At 35.2% G+C, this 21,600-nt stretch overlaps 1 protein-coding gene across 4 annotated transcripts in view; it reads right to left on the bottom strand.

Annotated features, from left to right (window-relative positions):
* MUSK (muscle associated receptor tyrosine kinase) overlaps window positions 1-21,600 on the bottom strand; it is a 98,011-nt gene that overhangs the window by 61,489 nt on the left and 14,922 nt on the right. For all 4 annotated transcript variants that reach the window (XM_069474542.1, XM_069474540.1, XM_069474541.1 and 1 more), the window contains exons 4-5: window positions 20,799-20,926; window positions 18,394-18,535 (exon numbers count right to left, since the gene is read on the bottom strand). In XM_069474542.1, coding sequence (XP_069330643.1) covers window positions 18,394-18,535; window positions 20,799-20,926 — 270 coding nt within the window. The remainder of the gene's footprint in view (window positions 1-18,393; window positions 18,536-20,798; window positions 20,927-21,600) is intronic.

The raw sequence follows: 21,600 nt of genomic DNA, 5'->3' as shown, positions 1-21,600 counted from the left end.
TTGTTTTAAACCATTAAGTTTTTATGTAATTAGTTACAAGGAAATAGGTAACTAATAACAGACACTATGATAAATTACAGTAAACGTGCTGATTGTCAAAGGTAAAGAGAAAAATGTAAAAGTTGCCAGAAAAAAGAACTAGGTTACCTATCAAAGAATTATAGTTAGAACGACAGAAAATTTGTCATCAATCCTTATAAGAAGACATAGGATAATGCTGAAGGAAAATATCCATCAACCTAGATTTTAATATTCACCTGAATGATCAGAGTAAAATACTGACATTTTCAAACATACAAAAACAAAGACAAAGAGAGTCTACTGCCCAAAGATCTCATGGAAAGAATGAATGAAGAATGTATTTCAGAAATAAGAAATTGGAAACAAAGCAACAAAGTGACATGAGAAAGGAATGATGACCACAGAAATTAGTGGCATGTGTTGGTAGAACTATTTTACTATGGAACAACAATTCAATGCTTTAAGACAAATAAAATTTTTGGATAATACCAAGGAAGATGGCAGGGGATGAGGGAAGGTGATGTTCGATGGGATGGTAAAGAATGATAAGATTCTTGCATTGGTTGAGAAGAATGGAGAAGATTTTACATGATTTTAAACTTTGTCAGAATTATAGCATCATATCACAAATGTCTTCAACTTTTGAAGGCCTTTTGAAATAATCCAGTCAGATAAAAATGAAGAAAAAAAGGAAAAAAAAGAATGAGCAAATCCTTCATGACATCTGGGACTACCTAAAGTGATTGAACTTATGAATTATTGGTATTCCTGAGGGGATAGAGAAATCAAAAAGTTTAGAAAACCTATTTAAGGAAATAACTGGGGAAAACTTCCCAGGACTTTCAAGAGACTTAGACATTCAGATATAGGAGGCTTAACTAGCCCCAGACAAATACATTGCAAAAAGGACTTCAACACAGCATGTTATAATCAGAATGATTAAAGTTGAAGTGCAAGACAGAATTTTAAAATTAGCAACAAAAAAGCATCAAGTCACCTATAAGGAAAACCTCATCAGATGAACAGAAGACTTCTCATCAGAAACATTAGAAGCCAGAAGATAGGCCGGATGCAGTGGCTAATGTCTATAATCCTAGCACTTTGGGAGGCCAAGGCAGGAGAATTGTTTGAGCTCAGGAGTTCAAGACCAGCCTGAGCAAGAGTGAGACCCTGTCTCTACTAAATATATATATAAAGAAATTAGCCAGACAACTAAAAATATATAGAAAAAATTAGCCGGGCATGGTGGCATATGCCTGCAGTCCCAGCTACTCAGAAGGCTGAGGCAGAAGGATTGCTTGAGCCCAGCAGTTTGAGGTTCTTACGAGCTAGGCTGATGCCATGGCACTCTAGCCTGTGGGCAACAGAGTGAGACTCTGTCTCAAACAAACAAAAAAGAAGCCAGAAGACAATGAGGTAGCATTTTCAAAGTGCTGAAAGAAAAAAATCCATCAGTGAAGAAGTTAAGAAGTTTATAACTTACCAGAATAAGATTCATAAATGAAAGACAGATAAAGTCCCTCCCAAACAAATAAACACTGAGGGAATTAATCACTACTAGACCAGCTCTACAGGAAATGCTCAAAAGTGTCACAAACATGAAATTGAAGGTCAGTATATATCATCATCAAAACACACCAAAATATAAAACTCAAAGATCTAATGGAATAATTACACAAAGGAAGAAGAGAAAGGAATTAAGCAACATGGCAGAAGTTCAGCAAACCACAATACAAAAAGAAAGAGAAAAAGAAAGAAAGAATTTATAAACAACTAGATACCAATTAACAATATGACAAGAACAAAGCCTCACATATTAACTTTGAATATAAATGATTAAATCTTCCACTTAAAAGAAATAGATTTGTAAATGGAGAAAAAAATCATGATCCAACTATATACTGTTCACAAGAAACTCGCTTTACACATAAAGACACATATAGACTGAAAGTAAAGAGATGTAAAAAGATATTCCACATAAATGGAAACCAAACGTGAGCAGGAGGAGTTACACTTAATCAGAAAAAAACAGACTTTAAATAAAAATCAGGAAAAAAGACAAAGAATGTTATTATATGATGATAAATAGATTAATTCAGCAAGAGGATATAACAATCCTAAATATATATGCAGTCAATATTGGAGTACCCAGATTCATAAAAGAAATATTACTAGACCTAAAGAAGGAGACAGACAGCCACACAACAATAGTGGAGGACTTCAAAACCCCACTCACAGCACCAGACAGGTCATCAAGACAGAAAATCAACAAAGAAACACTGGACCTAAATTAGATTTTAGACAAAATGGACTTAACAAACATTTACAGAACATTTCACCCAGCTACAGAATATACATTCTTCTCATCAGCACATGGAATATTCTCCATGACAGATCACATTTTAAGCCACAAAACAAGTCTTAACAAATTTAACAAAATCGAAATCATACGAAGTATCTTCTCAGACCACAGTGGAATAAAGCTAGAAATCAAGATGAAGAGGAATTTCAGAAACTATACAAATACATGGAAATTAAACAACATGCTCCTGAGTGATCACTGGGTCAACAAAGAAATAAAGATGAAAATTTAAAAAATTCTGTGAAAGAAATAAAATAAAAACACAACATTCCAAAACTTGTGCGATACAGAAAAAAACAGTGTTAAGAGGGAATTTTATAGCCTTAAATTCCTACATCAAGAAAAGTAGAAAGATAACAAATTAACAACCTAAAATCACATCTCAAGGAACTAGACAAACAAGAACAAACCAAATCCAGAGTTAGCGGAAGAAAAGAAATAACAAAGATCAGAGCAGAACTAAATGAAATAGAGACTAAAAAACAATATAAAGGATCAGTGAAATGAAAAGTTGGTTCTTCAAAAAGATAAACAATGTTGATAAACCACTAACTAGACTAACCAAGAAAAGAAGAGAGAAAGTCCAGATAAACACAATCAGAAATGAAAAAGGAGACATTACAATTGATAACACAGAAATGTGAAATATCATCAGAGACTATTATGAACAAGTATGTACTTGCAAACTAGAAAACCTAGAGGAAATGAATGAATTCCTGAAAATATATAACCTCCTGAGATTGAACCAGGAAGAAATAGAACTCCTGAATATATCAATAACAAGTAGAGAGATTGATTCAATAATAATAATAATAGACCTCTGCCACCACCTCCTCCACTAAAGCTCAGGACCAGTTGGATTCAGAGCCAAATTCTACCAGATGTACAAAGAACTGGTGCTAATCCTAGTGAAACTGTTCCAAAATATCAAGAAGGGGGGATTCCTCCCTAACTCATTCTACAAAGCCAGTATCACCCTGATACCAAAACTAGGAAAGAAAGCAACAGCAACACAAACAAACTACAGAGCAATATCTCTGATGAGCACAGACACAAAAATCTTCATCAAAATACTAGCAAACAGAATCCAAAAGCATATGAGGAGGCTAATTCACCATGATCAAGTGAGTTTCACCTTAGGGATGCACAAGTCAATAAATGTGATTCACCACATAAAGAGAATTAAAAACAAAAACCATGTGATCATCTTAATAGATGCATAAAAGCATTTGATAAAATCCAGCATCCTGCATGATAAAAATCCTGATAAAATTAATCATAGAAGGAACATATCTCAAAATAATAAAAGCCATATATGGCAAACCCACAGCCAAATCATACTGAATGGGGAAGAGTTGAAAGAATTCCCCCCTAAGAAATGGAACAAGACAAGGATGACCACTTTCACAACTTCTATTTAACATAGTACTGGAAGTCCTAGCCAATCAGGCAAGAGAAAGAAATAAAGAGCTTTCCATTGGAAAAAGGGAAGTCAAATTATCTCTGTTCATTGATGATATGATCTTATACCTCAGAAAACCCTAACGACTCCTCCAAAGAACTCCTAGATTTGATAAATGAATTCAGCAAAGTCTCGGGTTACAAAATCTATATACAAAAATCAATAGCATTTCTATATACCAACAATGTCCAAGCTGAGGATCAAATCAAGAACTCAATCCCATTTACAATAGATGCAAAGAATTAAAATGCCTAGGAAGAAATTTAACCAAGGAGGTGAAAGATCTCTACAGAGAGAACTATAAATCACTGATGAAAGAAATTGTAGATGACATAAACAAATAGAAAAACATCCCATGGTCATGAATCTGAAGAATCAATATTGTTAAAATGACCATACTGCCCAAAGCAATCTACAGATTCAATCCAATTCCTATCAAAATACCAACATCATTTTTCACAGAATAAGAAAAAACAATTCTAAAATTCATATGGAACCAAAAAAGAGCCTGAGTAGGCAAAGCAATCCTGAGCAAAAAGAACAAAACTGGAGACATTATATTATCTGACTTCAAATTATACTACAAAGCTATAGTAACCAAAACAGCATAGTACTGGCATAAAAGTGAACACATAGATCAATGGAACAGAATAGAGAACCCCAAAATAAAACTCTATACCTAGGGATGAAGAGGAACATCGCCCAAAGGTTAAAAACACAATCCACAAAGGAGGAGCTACAACAATAGCAAATGTATATGCATTTAACAATATCATTTCAAAACACATAAAGTCCAAACTGATAGAATTAACAAGAGATGTTATAAGCGAATCTACTAACACAGTACTGTTTTTTCCCAAATAGTAGCTTATTGAGAGTTTACTATGATTGTGCACTGTGAAGGGCAAATGACCTATTTTGATGGCAGGGTCAACATTCAAAAGAGAAAGTAACATTTGTTTTCAAACATAAATAAAGGAGAAAAATAACTGTTGCTTATACTCTTACATATAATTCTAAATGCAATTTAGTTTTCTGGCACAGTATAAATTTATTGAAATAGAAAACTAAAGTAGAAAGTATACAAATGCTACAAAATAACTTCTCAAAATAGAAAGTTATAAATGCTTCTCAGTTTGAATTGTCCTGGCCTCTAAATTTACTTTTCAGATATAAATTTTCTGTGCTTTTCATTATTTTGTGACAATTCATTTGGTGACAGCATTGAAGAGTAAGATGATTTTTGAAAATTTTTAGGAAGTAAAAAGTATGTATCAAGAAAAAATGTAAAAAGTACTCCATTTATATAAAGCACTCTCTTTTTTGCCTTTAAAAATAGACTCTCTTTTCTGAAGATTATTTTTATAGTTGTTTCATAATAAATTGTTTATAATTTTCTTTATAGTCAATGTCTTAAGGAAATCTCTGATCTTCTGGAACTCTAAGAATACCATTCCAAAATTTTAAAAAATTAAATAAAATAAACTGCCTTAGAACATCATTCCAGGGCTTTTTATAAGGACAAACTCAGAAATTAGGAAATCGAAATCTTATTAATAGGATAATTTCCTTATATTCATATACAACGCCCTTAACAATCAGGATGGTAGATCTGGACCCTCTCTTCACTGCTTACTATTTGTTTGATCTGGGTTGTTGCTCAACTTCACTGAACTTCAGTTTCTTCATCCAGAAAATGTAGTTACTAATTCCCAACTCAGAATTGTGGAGAAAATTAAATGGCATGGTTTGTATAAAGCAGTTAATATAGTAGCTAACACATAACTACAAAGTACTGGAGGCAACTTTTAAAGCCAGGTCTTCTAGTTTTATTTTTCCCCAGAGCTATTTTGATCTCTAGGATATCTGTCTGACTCATGAAAGCTATTCCTTCTACTGACTTCAAAGGGAGAGGGTTTTATTTTATTTTATTTTATTTTTAATGTCAACCTGCCTTAGCTGGCTGCATTCCTGATATTGATCATGTTGACTACCTCTTTTCCAGGAGTTAAAAGCATGTGCCTAACTCCATTCTTAAATCGAATTATCCGAGAAGAGAGGAATCGCTCTGTAGAAAGAGAAATTCATTCTTTAGTCACTGTTTTTAAAAGCTGAATACTAATCTATATGGATTATTTGAATCTATTCTGAAATAGACTATGTGGCTCATCTAGTATTACATTTTAAGAATTATTGAGTCAGAGATGCCTGTTAGAAGACAAGTGCTACAAAGAACAAAAAGGGTCACTTCAATTGTTTTTATTTTTTTTATGTTTTTTAAAAAAATTGGCCCATGGGTAGTTGAAAGGTAATCATATCTAGCCTCTGTGGTACTTTGTTTCTGAACAGATTCCTCTTTTCTCCCCCAACCATTAAAAGAAAATCTGGCAATAATAATGACAAACCTAAATAAATACCTGGCTTCTCTTTCCTGACTCTCGGTAGCTAAAGCAAAGAAACCTGATCCCGGTGTGCTACCACTGTTTACATTTTTGTCTCCTTTGAAGCAGAGGAGTATTATCCACTGTGGCTCCATCTCTGAAGGAATCAGAAGGTGGGCTCCTTTAGAAAACATACACATTATCCTTAGAACAGTGACTCTCTTCTCCAAGTCCTCAAAGGGCTGCCTGCTCTGTGATATCATGATTCTCTAGAGTGGCTTGGTATGGGAACATTTCTGTGGCCTTTGAGATAATAACATTTTTCCAACTTGTAAATATGGATGGTGAATAGTGAGTAAGAACAAGAAATGCTTATCAAGTAAATCAGACGAGAGCCACGTGAAGTTTTCTTATTTTTATGTCAGTCTTAGATGGAGCTAGGGCAATTATATTTCTGTTAAATTGGTTCTGAAAATATATTAGGAGTTTAGCCATCAGCCAATAAAAAAACTGGACTTCAGTTCTGATTCACTTTTTCATTCTTTAAAAAAAAAAGCAGTTTCTGTTTTTGATGGGAGGAGATGCTACATTGCTTAATTACAAGGACAGAAGTCTTTCTTAGTTTACCTTCTTAAAACATTTTTATTTTGAAATAATTTTAGATCTACAAAAGAGTTGCAAAGATAGTATAGAAGGTTTCCATGTACCATTCACCCATATTTCCCCTAATGCTAGCATCTTATATAACCGTGGTATATACAATTTAGTTTACTTTTAAAAACATTTTTAACCTAATTTCAGGAAGATACCTGTGTTCTGACAGCAGGCAAATAAACTGAAGTCTATTCAAAACAAGATTTCTTTTTTAGCTAATAAGAAATTTTAGCTGGAAAAATAAATAGGAGTCATAACCTTAATCTTAAATAACACCATAGTATCCTGGTTGTCTAAAGTAGCCTGGGTTGCAAACATTTCTGTGGCTTTCGATGAGATTCTGGATGCCAAATAGGGTCATGGCCTCCAAACTATAGGTTTTCATGTTGACAAGATGGTAGGTATTTAACCATTAAAAATCATGTCCAAGAGAGGATACCATTGGAGATAATCTCAGTGTTAGCCTGTGAGTCAAATCACAGTTCATTCTGGTTTTTAAAGATACTGTCCCCAAACACTCGAGTCCTTCTTTTACTCCCTAGTTATAAGGCAGCATCAGGCTGTGCTTGAATGATAAATCTGCCTTTTTTCCCTGTATTTCCTTCTTCCTCCCTCACTGTAACATCTGCATCATGAGCTGCTCTTCATCAGTCAAATCCCTGTTGGACCTCATCTCACTGAAGCTTTTTCTGACCTTTCATTACCTCCTCTGTCCTGTGCATATGACCCTACATAAACTTCTATCATTGCAAATATACCACTTCAATTATTGTAACTACCTGTTTGCATGTCCATCTTCCTTACTAAATCAGAAAACTTTTCAAGAAATGAACCATGTCTTACTTTTCTCTGCAGCCTTGGGAGTTACCTCATTACGTAGAATATAGTGGGCACTCAACAAATGAATAAACTTGAAGCTATCCTAACATTTACATTCTACGACTTGTGGATAACTAACTTTCTCCTTAAATTCTTTTTTAAACTTTTTTTTTTTTTTTTTTTTTTAGGACAGGTCTCACTCTGTTGTCCAGGCTGGGGGTGCAGTGGCTCATTCATAATTCACTGCAGCCTTGAGCTCCTGGGCTCAAGTGATCCTCCCACCTCAGCCTCTCAAGTAGCTGGGACAACAGGTGGATGCTATCACACAGGATAATCATTTTAATTTATATAGAGATGGGGCCTTGCTGTGCTGCCCAGGCTTGTCTCAAACTCCTACCCTCAGGTGATCCTCCTGCCTCAGCCTCTCAAAATGCTCTCCTTAAATTTTAAAGATTCATCTGGAATAAAGATATTCTCAGTAGAAAGCCTGAAGTCCGTGTTTCTCAAAGTGTGGTTCATGGATCAGTTGCATTAAGGATAATTTGGGGTGTTGTTAAAAAGCACTAACACAGACCTAATCAAATCTGGATCTCTGGGGAATGCATCCTGAAACTATGCCTTTTAATAAGGTCTGCGGATGCTCTTAGTGTGCACTGATGTTTGAGAACCACTTGAAAGAAGAGTTCCATTAATCCATCAACTTAGTTATTTCATTCTCTCCATAGAGATTTTGAGGTGGGTGTAATCAGTGATATGACCACAAATTAAATGAATAATAACTTATTAGTATTAGTGAGAAGGTGACTTCTGGTCATTTTGGTGTAAGAGATACTATGACTAAGTTTCAAATTGGATTCAGAGATTTATGCCAAGCAGGGCAAAAAAAAAAATAAGGTAAAAGAAAGTAAAGTACACAGTATTCATGACAAAAAGGAAAGAAAATGCCAGTTTCCCCGGGGAGACCATTTTTTCCCCACAGGCACTAAATTTTTAAAGGAATTTCTCTCTTGGGATTTGTGTGGGAGCAGTGAGTGATACAATGATCAATATTTTCAACAAGATTTTTGGCAAATGTCTATTTCTGTAGTGAATAAAATATGAGGTAAGCTTGAGCTACACATAAAGGCTACCTTCTCTTTTATGTTGTTGTACTATTTTTTTTTTTTTTTTTTTGGCATGCCGACTCAAAATAGCCTTTTTCCAGTTTGCCATTAAAGGCATACATTCATACAGCTCCTTAGATAAACTTCCCTTCATCACTTATCACAGTGGGGCCGAACCGAAGTTATAATCTCTAACAAGTACCAAGAATGCAGGTACAAAGCATTGCTGATTGAGAGTAGATTTATGTTCTTTGGAGCCCAGATGAGCAGTTGGTAATGCTGACATTCTATTTTTGAAATTCGAGAAGTCTAACCAGCAATATTCTCTGGATAGAAGTCATCCAGCTTTATAGCAATGTAAACAACAGACAACACCACCAACAACAGCCAGTACCAATCAAAGAGCTTCCTTGTAGACACTGTGTATATGCTATCTTGGTCCATTTTAAGAACTCTTTGCTATAGGTAATATTGGCCCTATTTCACAATGAGGAAATAGACTTGCAGAGGTCAAGTAAAATTATCCAACCTCCCATAACTAGTCAGTGGCACAGTCAGGATTAACACCCAGGTCTATCTGATGCTAAAGCATGTTACTATCCAGCAGAGTACTAGCTACATGGCATAAATATAAAAACAAAGGAAAGGATCAAGACTAGGTAAAGGAAGATGTCTTGGTCCAGGAATCAAGACATCGAAGTTCCTTTGCTAACTTGGGCAAAGTAAAGATTTATCTGGTCTCACGTTTCCTTATCTGCAAAATAAGAAATTGAGCTATATGACTTTGAGGTCTCATTCCAGATTGAAAGTCTACAATTATTCTTCTGTTAGAACAAATGTTCATAAAAATGAACTCTATAATTTAAATAGGAATTTAGTTTTTGCCATTAGACTTTATTTCTTCTACCTCAAAGAGAAAGATGACACCTGGAAAAAAGAGCTGTGATTGTCTTCACAAGTGCTTAAGTCACTGTGTCTGTGGCATAGAAGTTATATTAGCCCTGGAATTAACATTGATAACTTTTATTTGAGTAAATACTCTGTCCCAATCACTCTTGTAAGAGCTAGAAATATCAACATATTATCTGCCTCTAAGTTCCACAACTTATGAAGTAGATAGCATGATTAACCTTATTTTATAGGTGGGGAGACTGAGGCACAGAGAGATTAAGCAACCTACCAGAAGTTTCACAGGTGGCAAGTAGGGAGCCAGGATTTGAACTCTGGAAGTTGACTCTAGACTCTAGAGCCCATGCAGTTTTCTCAAGAGTCTAGAGCCTGTGCTATTAAACAATATAAGTTCCCTCCAAAGACCATCCCTTATATAGTTCATCGTTCATGGAAATAAATATAGTAATTAAAATCTTAAAGTCATATATTTGTTATTTGAAGGAAATAACTGAATGTAACATTATTTGAACTCCATATTGCCATAGAATGCTAATAACTTTCCATGACATCTTTGTATAAGTAAAAATAGTTACATTTTGAAATTAAGCCCAGGGGAGGCATGGCCTTCTCTGTCTCACATAGCCCATGGAACATTGCTCAATGAATCTTCGTTGGATAAAATAACATATTTAATTTATCCAACAAAGAAATTTTCCTTTTCTATGTAAATATGTTTGAACTTGTACATCTCATTTTGGTACCTGAAAAATGAAATTAAAAACTTACTTCAATTAGAGTATACGTATTTCAGGTCACAATAACTTTTTATTTCAAATAATATAATGTCAACATTATACTAATTATTTTAAAGCATATTTTCTTCAATACTGCAATTTAAGGGAGCCTAACTGTCCTTTGACTTGAAACATTATCTGTTCAGTGCTACAATAATTACATAACTTTTTTTTTCTTAGAGAACTTCAGTGACAACTCTTCAACTAAAGGACAATGTTACCATTCTTTTCTGAGAGCCCTACAGAACTTTTTAGATGAAACTGTAACATAATATCCCCTAAAGTCAAAATCAATGGGTAAAACTCTTCTTTTAGAGCATGCACCCTATTAAATCATGCAGATTTAATTTTCCCAATGATAGCCCTCAGGGATATCAAAGGTTTATGATTTTTTTTCTTTTGTTTGGTTTTAAAATACACAATATACTCAGGACAGCAAATCAAACCTGTTAGTGGCATCGAACAAGTTGGATTGATGCCGGAACAGGACCACTGCAAATTTTATTAAAACTGCAATCACTGAGAGCACAGCACACATTGGGGTTTTAAATACCTCTCTCTGTGGCATTTGTCATATTAAGAGCTGCAGCATAAACAAAGAAAAAAACAAATAAAATGTGTAAACATTACATGATGGCTTCCACTTTTGTAGATGCAACAAGAAATTTGATCTTTAGGAAAGAAGGCAGCCAGAAGAAGGCTAATATTTTGAAAACAATGCTGATCTCTTACAGTTATATCTATTGACATCTGCCTCTGGGATATGGTAGATAGATAGATAGATAGATAGGAATTATGATTTGTTTTGGTCTTCTGGAATTCTACTTGTGGTCTTATATACTGCATATTTCTGCAAAAAAATCATCAGAAAAAAAGCTTCTAAATAGATGTGGTCAGCCCTAAGTGCTCATGGTAAAGCCTTTTAGACTGCAAAGAAACTGGACTGACAGCACCCAGGTTCCCTGACAAGCAATGGAAAAACTCATGCACTGAGGCCACTTAACACATTAACTGCCATGTGAGTTGTATTTAACTCATGCTAGTTTTGAGCTCAGGGGCTCATGAAATATATGTAACTACACATCTTTTTACCTTGGGAGCCACGAGAACTATTTTTCAAGTTGCATATAACTCACACACAGAAAACAATAAAAAAACAAATTTTTCATTAAATTAGAAAGGATCGTTTTGTTTTCAAAGTTTTTATTCTGTTTTCCTAATAAAACACCGTGGCCACAAGGAAAAAAAATTTTTTTTGTAGTGTGGCAGTCAATGTGTTAAATTTTCCATATAGCTTGCCCTCCCCCTCCCACTTCCCCAAATACTTCTCCCATGTTTTGAGACAGGAGGCTGCTTATTGAAGCCCCATGGAACTGAGGAGTTGTTTAAACATGAGGGAAGCTTAAAATAACCCTCTACCTAGAAGGACTCTGTTCTCCTTTTTGTTCTGCTTCTAGACCCTTTCTGCCTCTTATTTGTAGATGCCAAGCTGCCTCTTCCCTCCAGTGATTGCTGACTGATAGCCCTCTCTTGGTTCCAGCTTCACTTCTGCCCAATCTGCCCATTTTTCTTAATGGCTTAAAGTTCCAAGGGTAAACAAGGTAATACCAGAAAATGCAATCAGCAGGGAGGCTTATATACTCCAACATCCACCCATTTTAATTTGGACTCTACAGTCAACCAATTTCTATACAGAAATCAGGATTTGTCTGAATGCGATATTCACAAAATGTAGTAGGATCCACATGCAGCTTCAAATAAATAAATTTTTTATCATGGTTAAGTCAAAGAATATAAGGGAAGAAATAAAATTCGATATTTATAAATTTTTAAATGCATCTTTTCCAATGATTAAGAAATGTATAACAAAGACCTTTTGGCTATAAAAACAAGAAGAATTACGTTATTACGTAATTACACTAAACAGATTCAATTTCTGTGATATAGTGTTCATTGAACAAAATTTTTTATAAAAGGGGGCATATACCTCTGATCAAGAACAGGAAAGTGAAATCAGAACCTTGTACTTCAGAGGTCGTTCAAAGTCACCACAGTAGCAACCTGTCCTTGACAATTTGAGCCCTGCCATTCAAATCAGCACACTCCAGTGTCATATTCTTCCGCTATTGAGTATCTGTCTTTCTGTCCTTTAGAGGTAACTCAGGAGAAAACTGTTTCTGATATGTGAGAGAAAGGGTATGGGTCATTCTCTGGATACACACCATGCCAACAGTAGCATGTGAAGCAGTTTGGAGAAACAGACAAGACAGTCCCTTAGAAGAGAAATTCCTTCTATGTGCCCTGAAAAGCCCTTAGTCTCTGTTTTCAACCTAACTATACTAATACGCAACAAATAGATATTTTTTGAGAGGAAATGGCTACATGGAATCGTCCTATTGAAAATTACACTTTTATGTCTGTGAGGAACTAATTAAAAGAAGTGATCTCAAGCAGGAGTAATATCTCTAGTTAAAAATAAGGAAAGCTTTATGAGCCAATATGATTGACTATTTTTTGTTTTATCATTGTATAGTCATTCTCATACTTGGAGACAGCTAAGCTAGAGGGCAGAAGCCACACACTGGGTGTGACCACATCAGTAAGATAAATCTCAATTTCGGAGATATTAAAATATACAACAAAGTAATAAAAATTTAGCCAATGGTGATTTTAAGAGACCAATGACTCTGAGATACAACAAAGATATGATAAAATATGAAAAATGAGCATCTTAGAATCTATGAAATATGATGTGTAGGTTTCTCTGGTGAAAATCAGACAAAAAGATGTCTTCTGGTCACATCCTGCCATGAAACCTGTTCTAAAGCCCATTATCACAGAGGTACCTGAGACTGGGGTTCACCCTTCCAAAAGAAGAGCCTCCACGGTCATGAGATTGACAACTCTTTTCTTCATTCCAGATTATGGAATTTGAGAAACCACAGAGACTTCCTTGTCACCCTCAAAGCAGTGTACCTGTATAGTGCTCACCTGTCGTGCTTCACGTTTCTGTGGGAACTTACTTCTGTTTTACCTTTCCCTGTATGCTATAAATCAGTAACACCCAACAAAGTGTGGAAAATGTTCACTGAGAAATCAGAACCCAAACTGAACTTTCATGTCCGATTCTCCAAACCGCTAGAGAATCATAGATTCCAAGTTTCTGCCCATAAGTAAGAAGGAAGAGTCAGATAGGTGAGAATTCAGCAGGAGCTACTGTTCTCTGACCCCATGCACTGAATTCCATTTAGGTGACCCCATTTACTTCCTCTTGTGGACCTCAAGCTTACTGTCTTTATGGATTGATTCCTTCCCTAAAAAAATGGCATGTTCCATGTTGTGTTCATCAGGACCCCACTCTCAAAATTCTTCAGCCAATTCCCAGTGTTGAGAGTACCTAATGGACTTAGGGGCCAATTGTCTTTGACAAAATTTCTCCCATCCCTGAGTTTGTCCCAGAGAACAATGGAGCAACAGAACTGCAAAAATAACATATCAAACCAGTTAACAGAAAGGTTCACGTCACTGTATCAAACTAGCATTATATTTAGAAGAAATATTTTTTCCAAAGCATAACTATATGTATTAATTCTTTTAAATTATTACATAAAAGTCTCTTTATAAGAGTTCAAAAAGTTTGGAGCCATATAAAGTATAAAACAGAAGTTAATCCCACATGTAATTGTATGTGCAGAGAGGATGATTGTTAAGAGTTTGATATACATATACTCTTATGTAATATATAAGATATACTGTGTTTTAACTTATTTTTTCACTTATGAATATATTATACTGGTAATGAATTAATATTTCAAAATCCCTTAGAACAGTACCTCGCACATGGTAACCACTATACAAATACTTATTAAATAAATGAAACAAATAAAAACAACAGATAATTATATAGTGTTTACTGTGGCCTATATTAACTGCTTAATAATCACAATATAAGAGGTAGGTGCTGCTTTTATCTTTATTTTAAAAATGAGGAAACTGAAGCTCAGAGATGGGAAACAGGCCTAAGTCACACATATATGGTGGATATTTTTAGAGGTTAATACATATAGATCTATCTCATTCTTTTTAATAGCTGCATGGAATTTCATCACATATTAATTGGACTCTTATTGATGCAAATTTAAGTTCTTTTAAATATTTTACAATTATAAGCAGCTTTATAATAAGTTTTTATCCTCAACATATACTTGTGTAAATATTCCTTTAGGTAAATTGTATGGAACCAATTTTTATGTTTGTTGCTCCAGCTGCGGATCCCAGTCTGTGCTGGTAGGATTAAAGTCAACATCAGACCCATGGAAGGTCTAGTCCTAAGTGGTGAATTTTTATTCAAAGACCTGTTTATTTCTCCCTTACAACTAGAATCCAGACAAGCCTTTGTGTTGTCTTTTTGTGCCCATGGATGGAATTTTTCTGGCCCATCTTTCTTCTTCTGTGGTTCTCAGCTTTCACAAGGGTCTCAATGTTAAACCTCCACTTCACATGGGCCCAAGACCTTGTTTCCTGCTCCTTTAAAGGTCTTTAAACCAGTCTCATAGGTTATAGAGGTGGGCACCTCTCCTATTACCTTCAGGATGATGGGGAACCAGCTCATGAGTTTACCGTTCTGTTTTTTCAATTCCTATTTATTTCTGACATTTAGAGATTTACATTTCATTCTTATGAGTTATACAACTAACCCAGCATTTCTGGGTATTTTTAGTAGGAATATTTTTATATTATCTTGTCTGTCATATTGCTGGAGCTATAGTGTTTAATCCTGGGTTTAAATCCTAGGATATTTGGTATTTAGATGTTTAATCCTAGTTGTATTTGGTCCATAAAGATTCCATGATTCGTTGCTTCAATCTCTCTCTTGCAATATTCTCAAATACTTTGCCCCGTTTTCTTTTCTGGCAAAACTCCAACACTTTATGTCTTGCCTTTCAATTTAGCTTTCTACTTTTCTTTTTCTGAACCTACACCTGTACAGCAGAGCAACAGTGGGGGGAAAACCCTACGACCATGCAGATGGGTGCCACTCCATAGTCACCATCCTGTTCTCTACTAAAGCCTTAACATGGTCCCGCAATCTTAGTTTCCTTTGTGAGTCATCGCTCCCATCCCACAGCTATTTTAAAATCTTTCTCCATCCCCCCCCCTCCCCTGGCCCACTTACAAAAGTATTTTCAAAAGATAACCTTAATTTCTACTCCTTAGAGGAAATAGAGACCACGACAACAGAGTTTTCTCAAATTCCATTTGCCAAACTTATGACCTGATTTATACTGGAAAAAGCCCTTCTTCTTTCTTCCTGTTACAAGGAAGGATGTTCTCTCTTCCTGTCTAAGGAGAGTGACCATATAATTTATCATAGAAGCCTGGATACTTCTGAAAGTAAAAGAGAGACTCTATTAATAATTATTCCAGGACAACAGGTGTAAACTAGAACTGTCCTGGGAAAACTGGGACATGTGGTCATCCCCCGTATAAAGCGTATCGTTCCACTTGGCCCCTGGATGCAACCCTAGAGCATTCTCAAGCACCACATTCCCCTGGACATTTCCCTCCCTCCTGCATGTTCAGATTTTCCTTTCCTTCTCTCTGGGTTCCTTCGCATTAATACTTTAACGTTTTCAATTTAAAAAAAAAAAAACATTTAAATCTTTGTAAAAGCGTAATCTTGCAAAATAACACTACTCCCCTTTTTAACTCCTCTGCTTCCTCTGCCAAATTTATTGAAAACTTGTCTACACCCACTGTCTCTTTTTTCAGCTCCAACTCTCTCTTTCATTTACAGAATTCTGGCTTCTTCCCTCACTTTCATTTCTGATACTTCTCTTGACAATGTCACCTAGGACTTTCTTGTTCTTTAATAGAATACACAGTATTCAGCCTTATTCAATTCCTTAAACACTGCTATCTGTGTGGCCTTGTGTACATTAAGTATTCTTTTCTGTTCCTCAGTTTCTTAAGATGGCACAATATAGGAGCTTCCTCACAGACTGTTAGTGAGGATTAAACAAGATAATCCAGGTTAAGCCTTTAGCATCAATGGCACATTTTAAGATGTTAGCTATCCCATTGCACACCCTTTCAGAAAGACATCCATGCTGATGGCATTTGAGCAGGAGGAGCTATCTGAAGAGAAATTAGAGAATGGTAAGACACAAGACAGGAAGAAGATACAGGAGACTATGGCTGTCATTTAGAGAAGATGAATGTCTGAGAAGGAGGTTGAGTGAGTAAGATACTAGTTGGAATAAAAGGAGGGAAGAATTCGAGGACTGTTTAGTTGCTACAACCTATGGGAATTATAATGGGTTGAATATTGGGGCAGGAGTGGGGTGAGAGATGGGGAGGGGTGGAGATTAGATAGACCTGGGTTTCTGGTTTGAGTGCAGTAGAGGTGGGGCTATATCAAAAGGTCAGATTTTTTTTAACTTTTTGTGGTATTTTATACAAATAGGTAGCATTAATTCTGCATCATTCCTCAGATAGTTCAAGGAAACACTGAATCTAGGTAGGTAGATATTCAATGAGTCTGAATGTGTGCCAAATGTGCTGTGTGTTTATTTAGCTTTTACTGAATAAGTAGTATCAACTGATTGTTGCATACTGAGCTTTTAATAGCACTGATAATTTAGGATATACTAAATTATAACAACCATACTAAAAAATATATCTATTTATATTCTGACGGTCACTAGTCCCACCAATCTCATTCTTTTCCATGAGAAGTTAATGGAAATTTTATGAGCAATTGATGCAATGACATAATAAAAATATTACTTCAATCAGAGGCAAATGTGGGAAATGAGATCACTAAAGCTGTGAAAGGAAGGTCCATCTAGGAAGTAAAAATAATCTTAAAGTAGCTAATAGAAAATTACATGCATGAGAAGGGAAAGATGCAGGAAAGGATAGATTTTGGCCTAAGGAGAGCAGGATGGAATTTAAATAAGATATGAGAAACTCTTGAAATCTTTCCTGATTGGAGCACAATTTGTGCAGGTATATGATACTTCCACACTTTATCCATCAGATAAGAGAAAAACAGAAAAATAGGTGATAATTCTTATAGCCAACATTTATTGAGTGTGTACAAAGGATCAGACACTCTGCTAAATATTGTCAATACCTAACTTCATTAAATACAACAAACCTCACTGTATAGATGAGAAAAGTTAATTCTATGGCATGTAACAGGAAGAGCTGGAAAAGGTTTTGCACTTGGTTTTGTCCCTTAGTAAAGGTGTGCTGGTAGTTCCTATTTTTAAGCAAATTGAGATATCATTTTAGGTGAAGAAGAACCCAATGAACAAATGAATAGAATATCTAGACCTGTTTGGATTCTGATTTCTCAGCGAAGACCATTCACAAGTTGTTGAATTAGCTGATTTTAAAAATAATTCAGAAAATATTTTGACAACATAACTCATAGAACTAGGCTCATTTTTGGTTCTACATTTTGATTTAGTATTTTATTTTTCTCAACTCTTTGTGATGGAGTACAATCTGAAAAAAGTTACTTTTTCCCTTTTCATGTCTTTTTAAAAGTTATTCTATATGCTGAAAAAGATTAAAATTGTTGTGTCCAAGTTTATAAATGAGTTCTAAAATAGTGTCCTGTTATTTTACTATTGTAGTGAATTTAGTCTATTTTGGTCAAAATTACCAGTGATTGTGGACAATAGATGGAATATGACCTTTTATGCTAACGAAAATTTCTTTCTTTCTTCAATTTTTCTTTTCTGTTCTCATAGCCTTGACCTCATGGACTAACGTGTGGAACACTTGAGGGAACTGGGCTACCTAGATCTCTTCTTTCTCAAGCCGGGTACAGCCTTCACAGTAAAATGTGGGGTCCCCCGATGACACTGCAGTGGGAAAGAATGCAGCCCCTTACCTTCAACTTCCAGCTTCACCAATTTGGAATATGCTGTCCCAAGGCTGTTTTTTGCCACACATCGATACTGTCCTGCATCTTCCTTTTGTACATTATGAATCCTCAAACTTCCAGATTCAAGAACTGCAATGCGTGAATTTTCCTGCCAGAGAAAGGGATACGAATTTGAATAAATCTGTGCCTCTATCAAAAAACATACATTTGCTGTATTTCGTCAAGTCATTGTCATCACTATTATGATCAAAAATACTATCTTTAATCTTTATTGGGCATTTATTATATATACCACATAGTATTAAATGAGATAGTGCAAGATTACCAAATTAAATTACCTTCACAAAGATCCCACGAGATACTTTATTTTTATTTTCTTTCATCACATGAGGACATGGGGGCTTGCTTGACTTCCTAAAAGTCAAACCCAAGTCTGTTTGATTAAAAGTATTGCTTCTAACCACATTGTTTACTATGTACCATATATGGTATCCTTAAAAGAATATATGTATGTCCTTTGAAAAATCGGAAAATTCCACAAATAATATAAAAATTACTCTTCAGAATTAAAACATTACATTTATGTTTTCTTTTTGGGTCCAAGTTCAGTAACATATATAGAATCACTCTTGTTTTTCATTGTAAAAAATGCACCAAGATTTATAACAAAAGAAATGCTAGGCCGGGCGCGGTGACTCACGCCTGTAATCCTAGCACTCTGGGAGGCCGGGGTGGGCGGATCGTTTGAGCTCAGGAGTTCGAGATCAGCCTGAGCAAGATCGAGACCCCATCTCTACTAAAAATAGAAAGAAATTATATGGACAGCTAAAAATATATATAGAAAAAATTAGCCGGGCATGGTGGCACATGCCTGTAGTCCCAGCTACTCGGGAGGCTGAGACAGGAGGATCGCTTGAGCTCAGGAGTTTGAGGTTGCTGTGAGCTAGGCTAACGCCATGGCACTCACTCTAGCCTGGGCAACAGAGTGAGACTCTGTCTCAAAAAAAAAAAAAAAAAAAAAAAAAAGAAATGCTAGAGAAGTATATAGATTATCATTAAAAATTAGCATTGTTTATTTTATTTTAAATAAAACAATGCTAATTAATTTGATACTTTATTTCAATTAACTGACATACAGTGACACATACATATTCCCCATGGGATATGCTTGGCACAGTAAGGTGACAAACACAGTCTATTATCCCACTGTTAGTTGATATAAAGATGGACAGAGACCATAGTGATGTAGTATAATAATTGATCAGTAAATGTAGGGATAAGATACAAAAGCTGTATGAAATAAGCATATGAATAATCAATTTTTAATTTGACTACTTGTCATGACTAAAGAGGATTTGTCAAGGTGTTTGTTTATCAGTGTTGCATATTCTTGCTCTAACTTCTCTCCAGTGCATTCTCATTTCTTTTCTTTCAAACCTCATTTCTGTCTCTGTCTTTCCTCCCAGAAACTGTCAGTTCTAAAGCCTGGAGTTTATTTTTAGCTGTTTTTACTCCCTAAGTCTCAGAGATTCAGTGTTAAAAAAAAAATGATTTAACCAGCTAACAAATAAAAAAGACTCCAGCTTTGCTTCTGCATTGCCTTCTTCCCGATCCCTAACGTTATTGGTTCCCATCTTTGTTTTTTTCCTAGACAGCCCCACTGGAATGCCACAGAGTTTGCTTATATGTAAACAGAAATAACCCAAATGCCCATCAATTCATGAATGGATTAGCAAAATGTGGTACATGTATACCATGGAATATTACTCAGCTATTAGAAATAATGGTGATATGGCATCTCTTTGGTTCTCCTGGAGAGAGTTGGAACCCATTCTATTAAGTGAAGTATCCCAAGAATGGAAAAATAAGCACCACATGTACTCACCAGCAAACTGGTTTCCCTGAGTGCACATTTGGGAATAACACCAATTGGGTATGGGACAGAAGTGGGGGCTGGGGGGAAGGGATGGGTGTATACCTACTTGATGAGTGCGATGTGCACTGCCTGGGGAATGGACATGCTTGAAGTTCTGACTGGGGGGGATGGGGGTGGGGGGAGAGGATGGGTGCATACCTACATGATGAGTGCGATGTGCACTGTCTAGGGAATGGACACGCTTGAAGCTCAGACTCAGGGGGATGGGGGGACATGGGCAATATGTATAACCTGAACTTTTGTACCCCCATAATGAGCTGAAATAAAAAAAAAAAAAGAAAAGAAAGAAAATATTATACTAAATTAAAGAAACCAAACACACACACACACACACACACACACACACAAATTCGGTTGAAATATATATGGAAAAAAATTTACACTAGAAGTTTGCAAGTGTGTAAGTGAGTGTGCAAAGAATTAATGTATTTGAAAGTATGTTTTATATACATGTTTTAACATAATAATCACTTACCCTGAGAGGGCTGTCCCCTTTGATCCAAGACACTGATGGCTTGGGATTGCCCATTGTAGTACATGGTAGAACTGCTTTTAATCCCTCTATTATTTTTACATTTATGGGAGGACGAGTTATTTTAGGTTCTAAAGGAAAATGAAAATTCAAAATTAATAAGGCAATATGGCTGCATGAAATGTAGAGTTTCTAACTTTTTATTTAATTCTAAACATCCATTTTAAGAATCATTTTAGGCATATTACATTATAAAATTCATGAAATTCTAAGACAAGTTGATTAACATAAGCTGCCATTATAGCAATTCAACATTATTTAATTCATACTATAGACATGCAAAAATTTGAAAATGAAATTTTGGTATAAGTATATTTTTGTATAGCTTTGAATTTTGACCTATTTTCCCTGTAGTTTCCATCTTAATTTGACTATTAAATCTGATGATAATTAATTAGATACATTTATCCTCTAGAAAGTAAGCAAGATGCTATTATGTTAGTAATCTGAAAAAAATTTTGTCGTACAATTTAATGGGACTCAATTCTGCAAAACAAATGTGCAATTTATTGTGCTATCAAACACTCAAGTTAATCTTTCAGAAGAAATAGTTTATGTCAGCTAATTTTTATTCTCAAATATGAAGCTTTCAAAGGAAGAAGTTATTAAATCCAATACAGAGAAGAATTAAGTTTGGAATGCCAGTTATTTTAGTACTTGAAACATTCATAGAATAAAACTGTACTTATGTCCTTAGTAATCTTGTTACAGATACAGAACAGAGGATTGTCTTTGCAGAAGAGAT

Source organism: Eulemur rufifrons, chromosome 7, assembly GCF_041146395.1.
Source record: "Eulemur rufifrons isolate Redbay chromosome 7, OSU_ERuf_1, whole genome shotgun sequence".
Taxonomy (NCBI): domain Eukaryota; kingdom Metazoa; phylum Chordata; class Mammalia; order Primates; family Lemuridae; genus Eulemur; species Eulemur rufifrons.
Note: the sequence above shows the minus strand (reverse complement) of the source record. Positions and strands in the feature narration are given on the sequence as shown.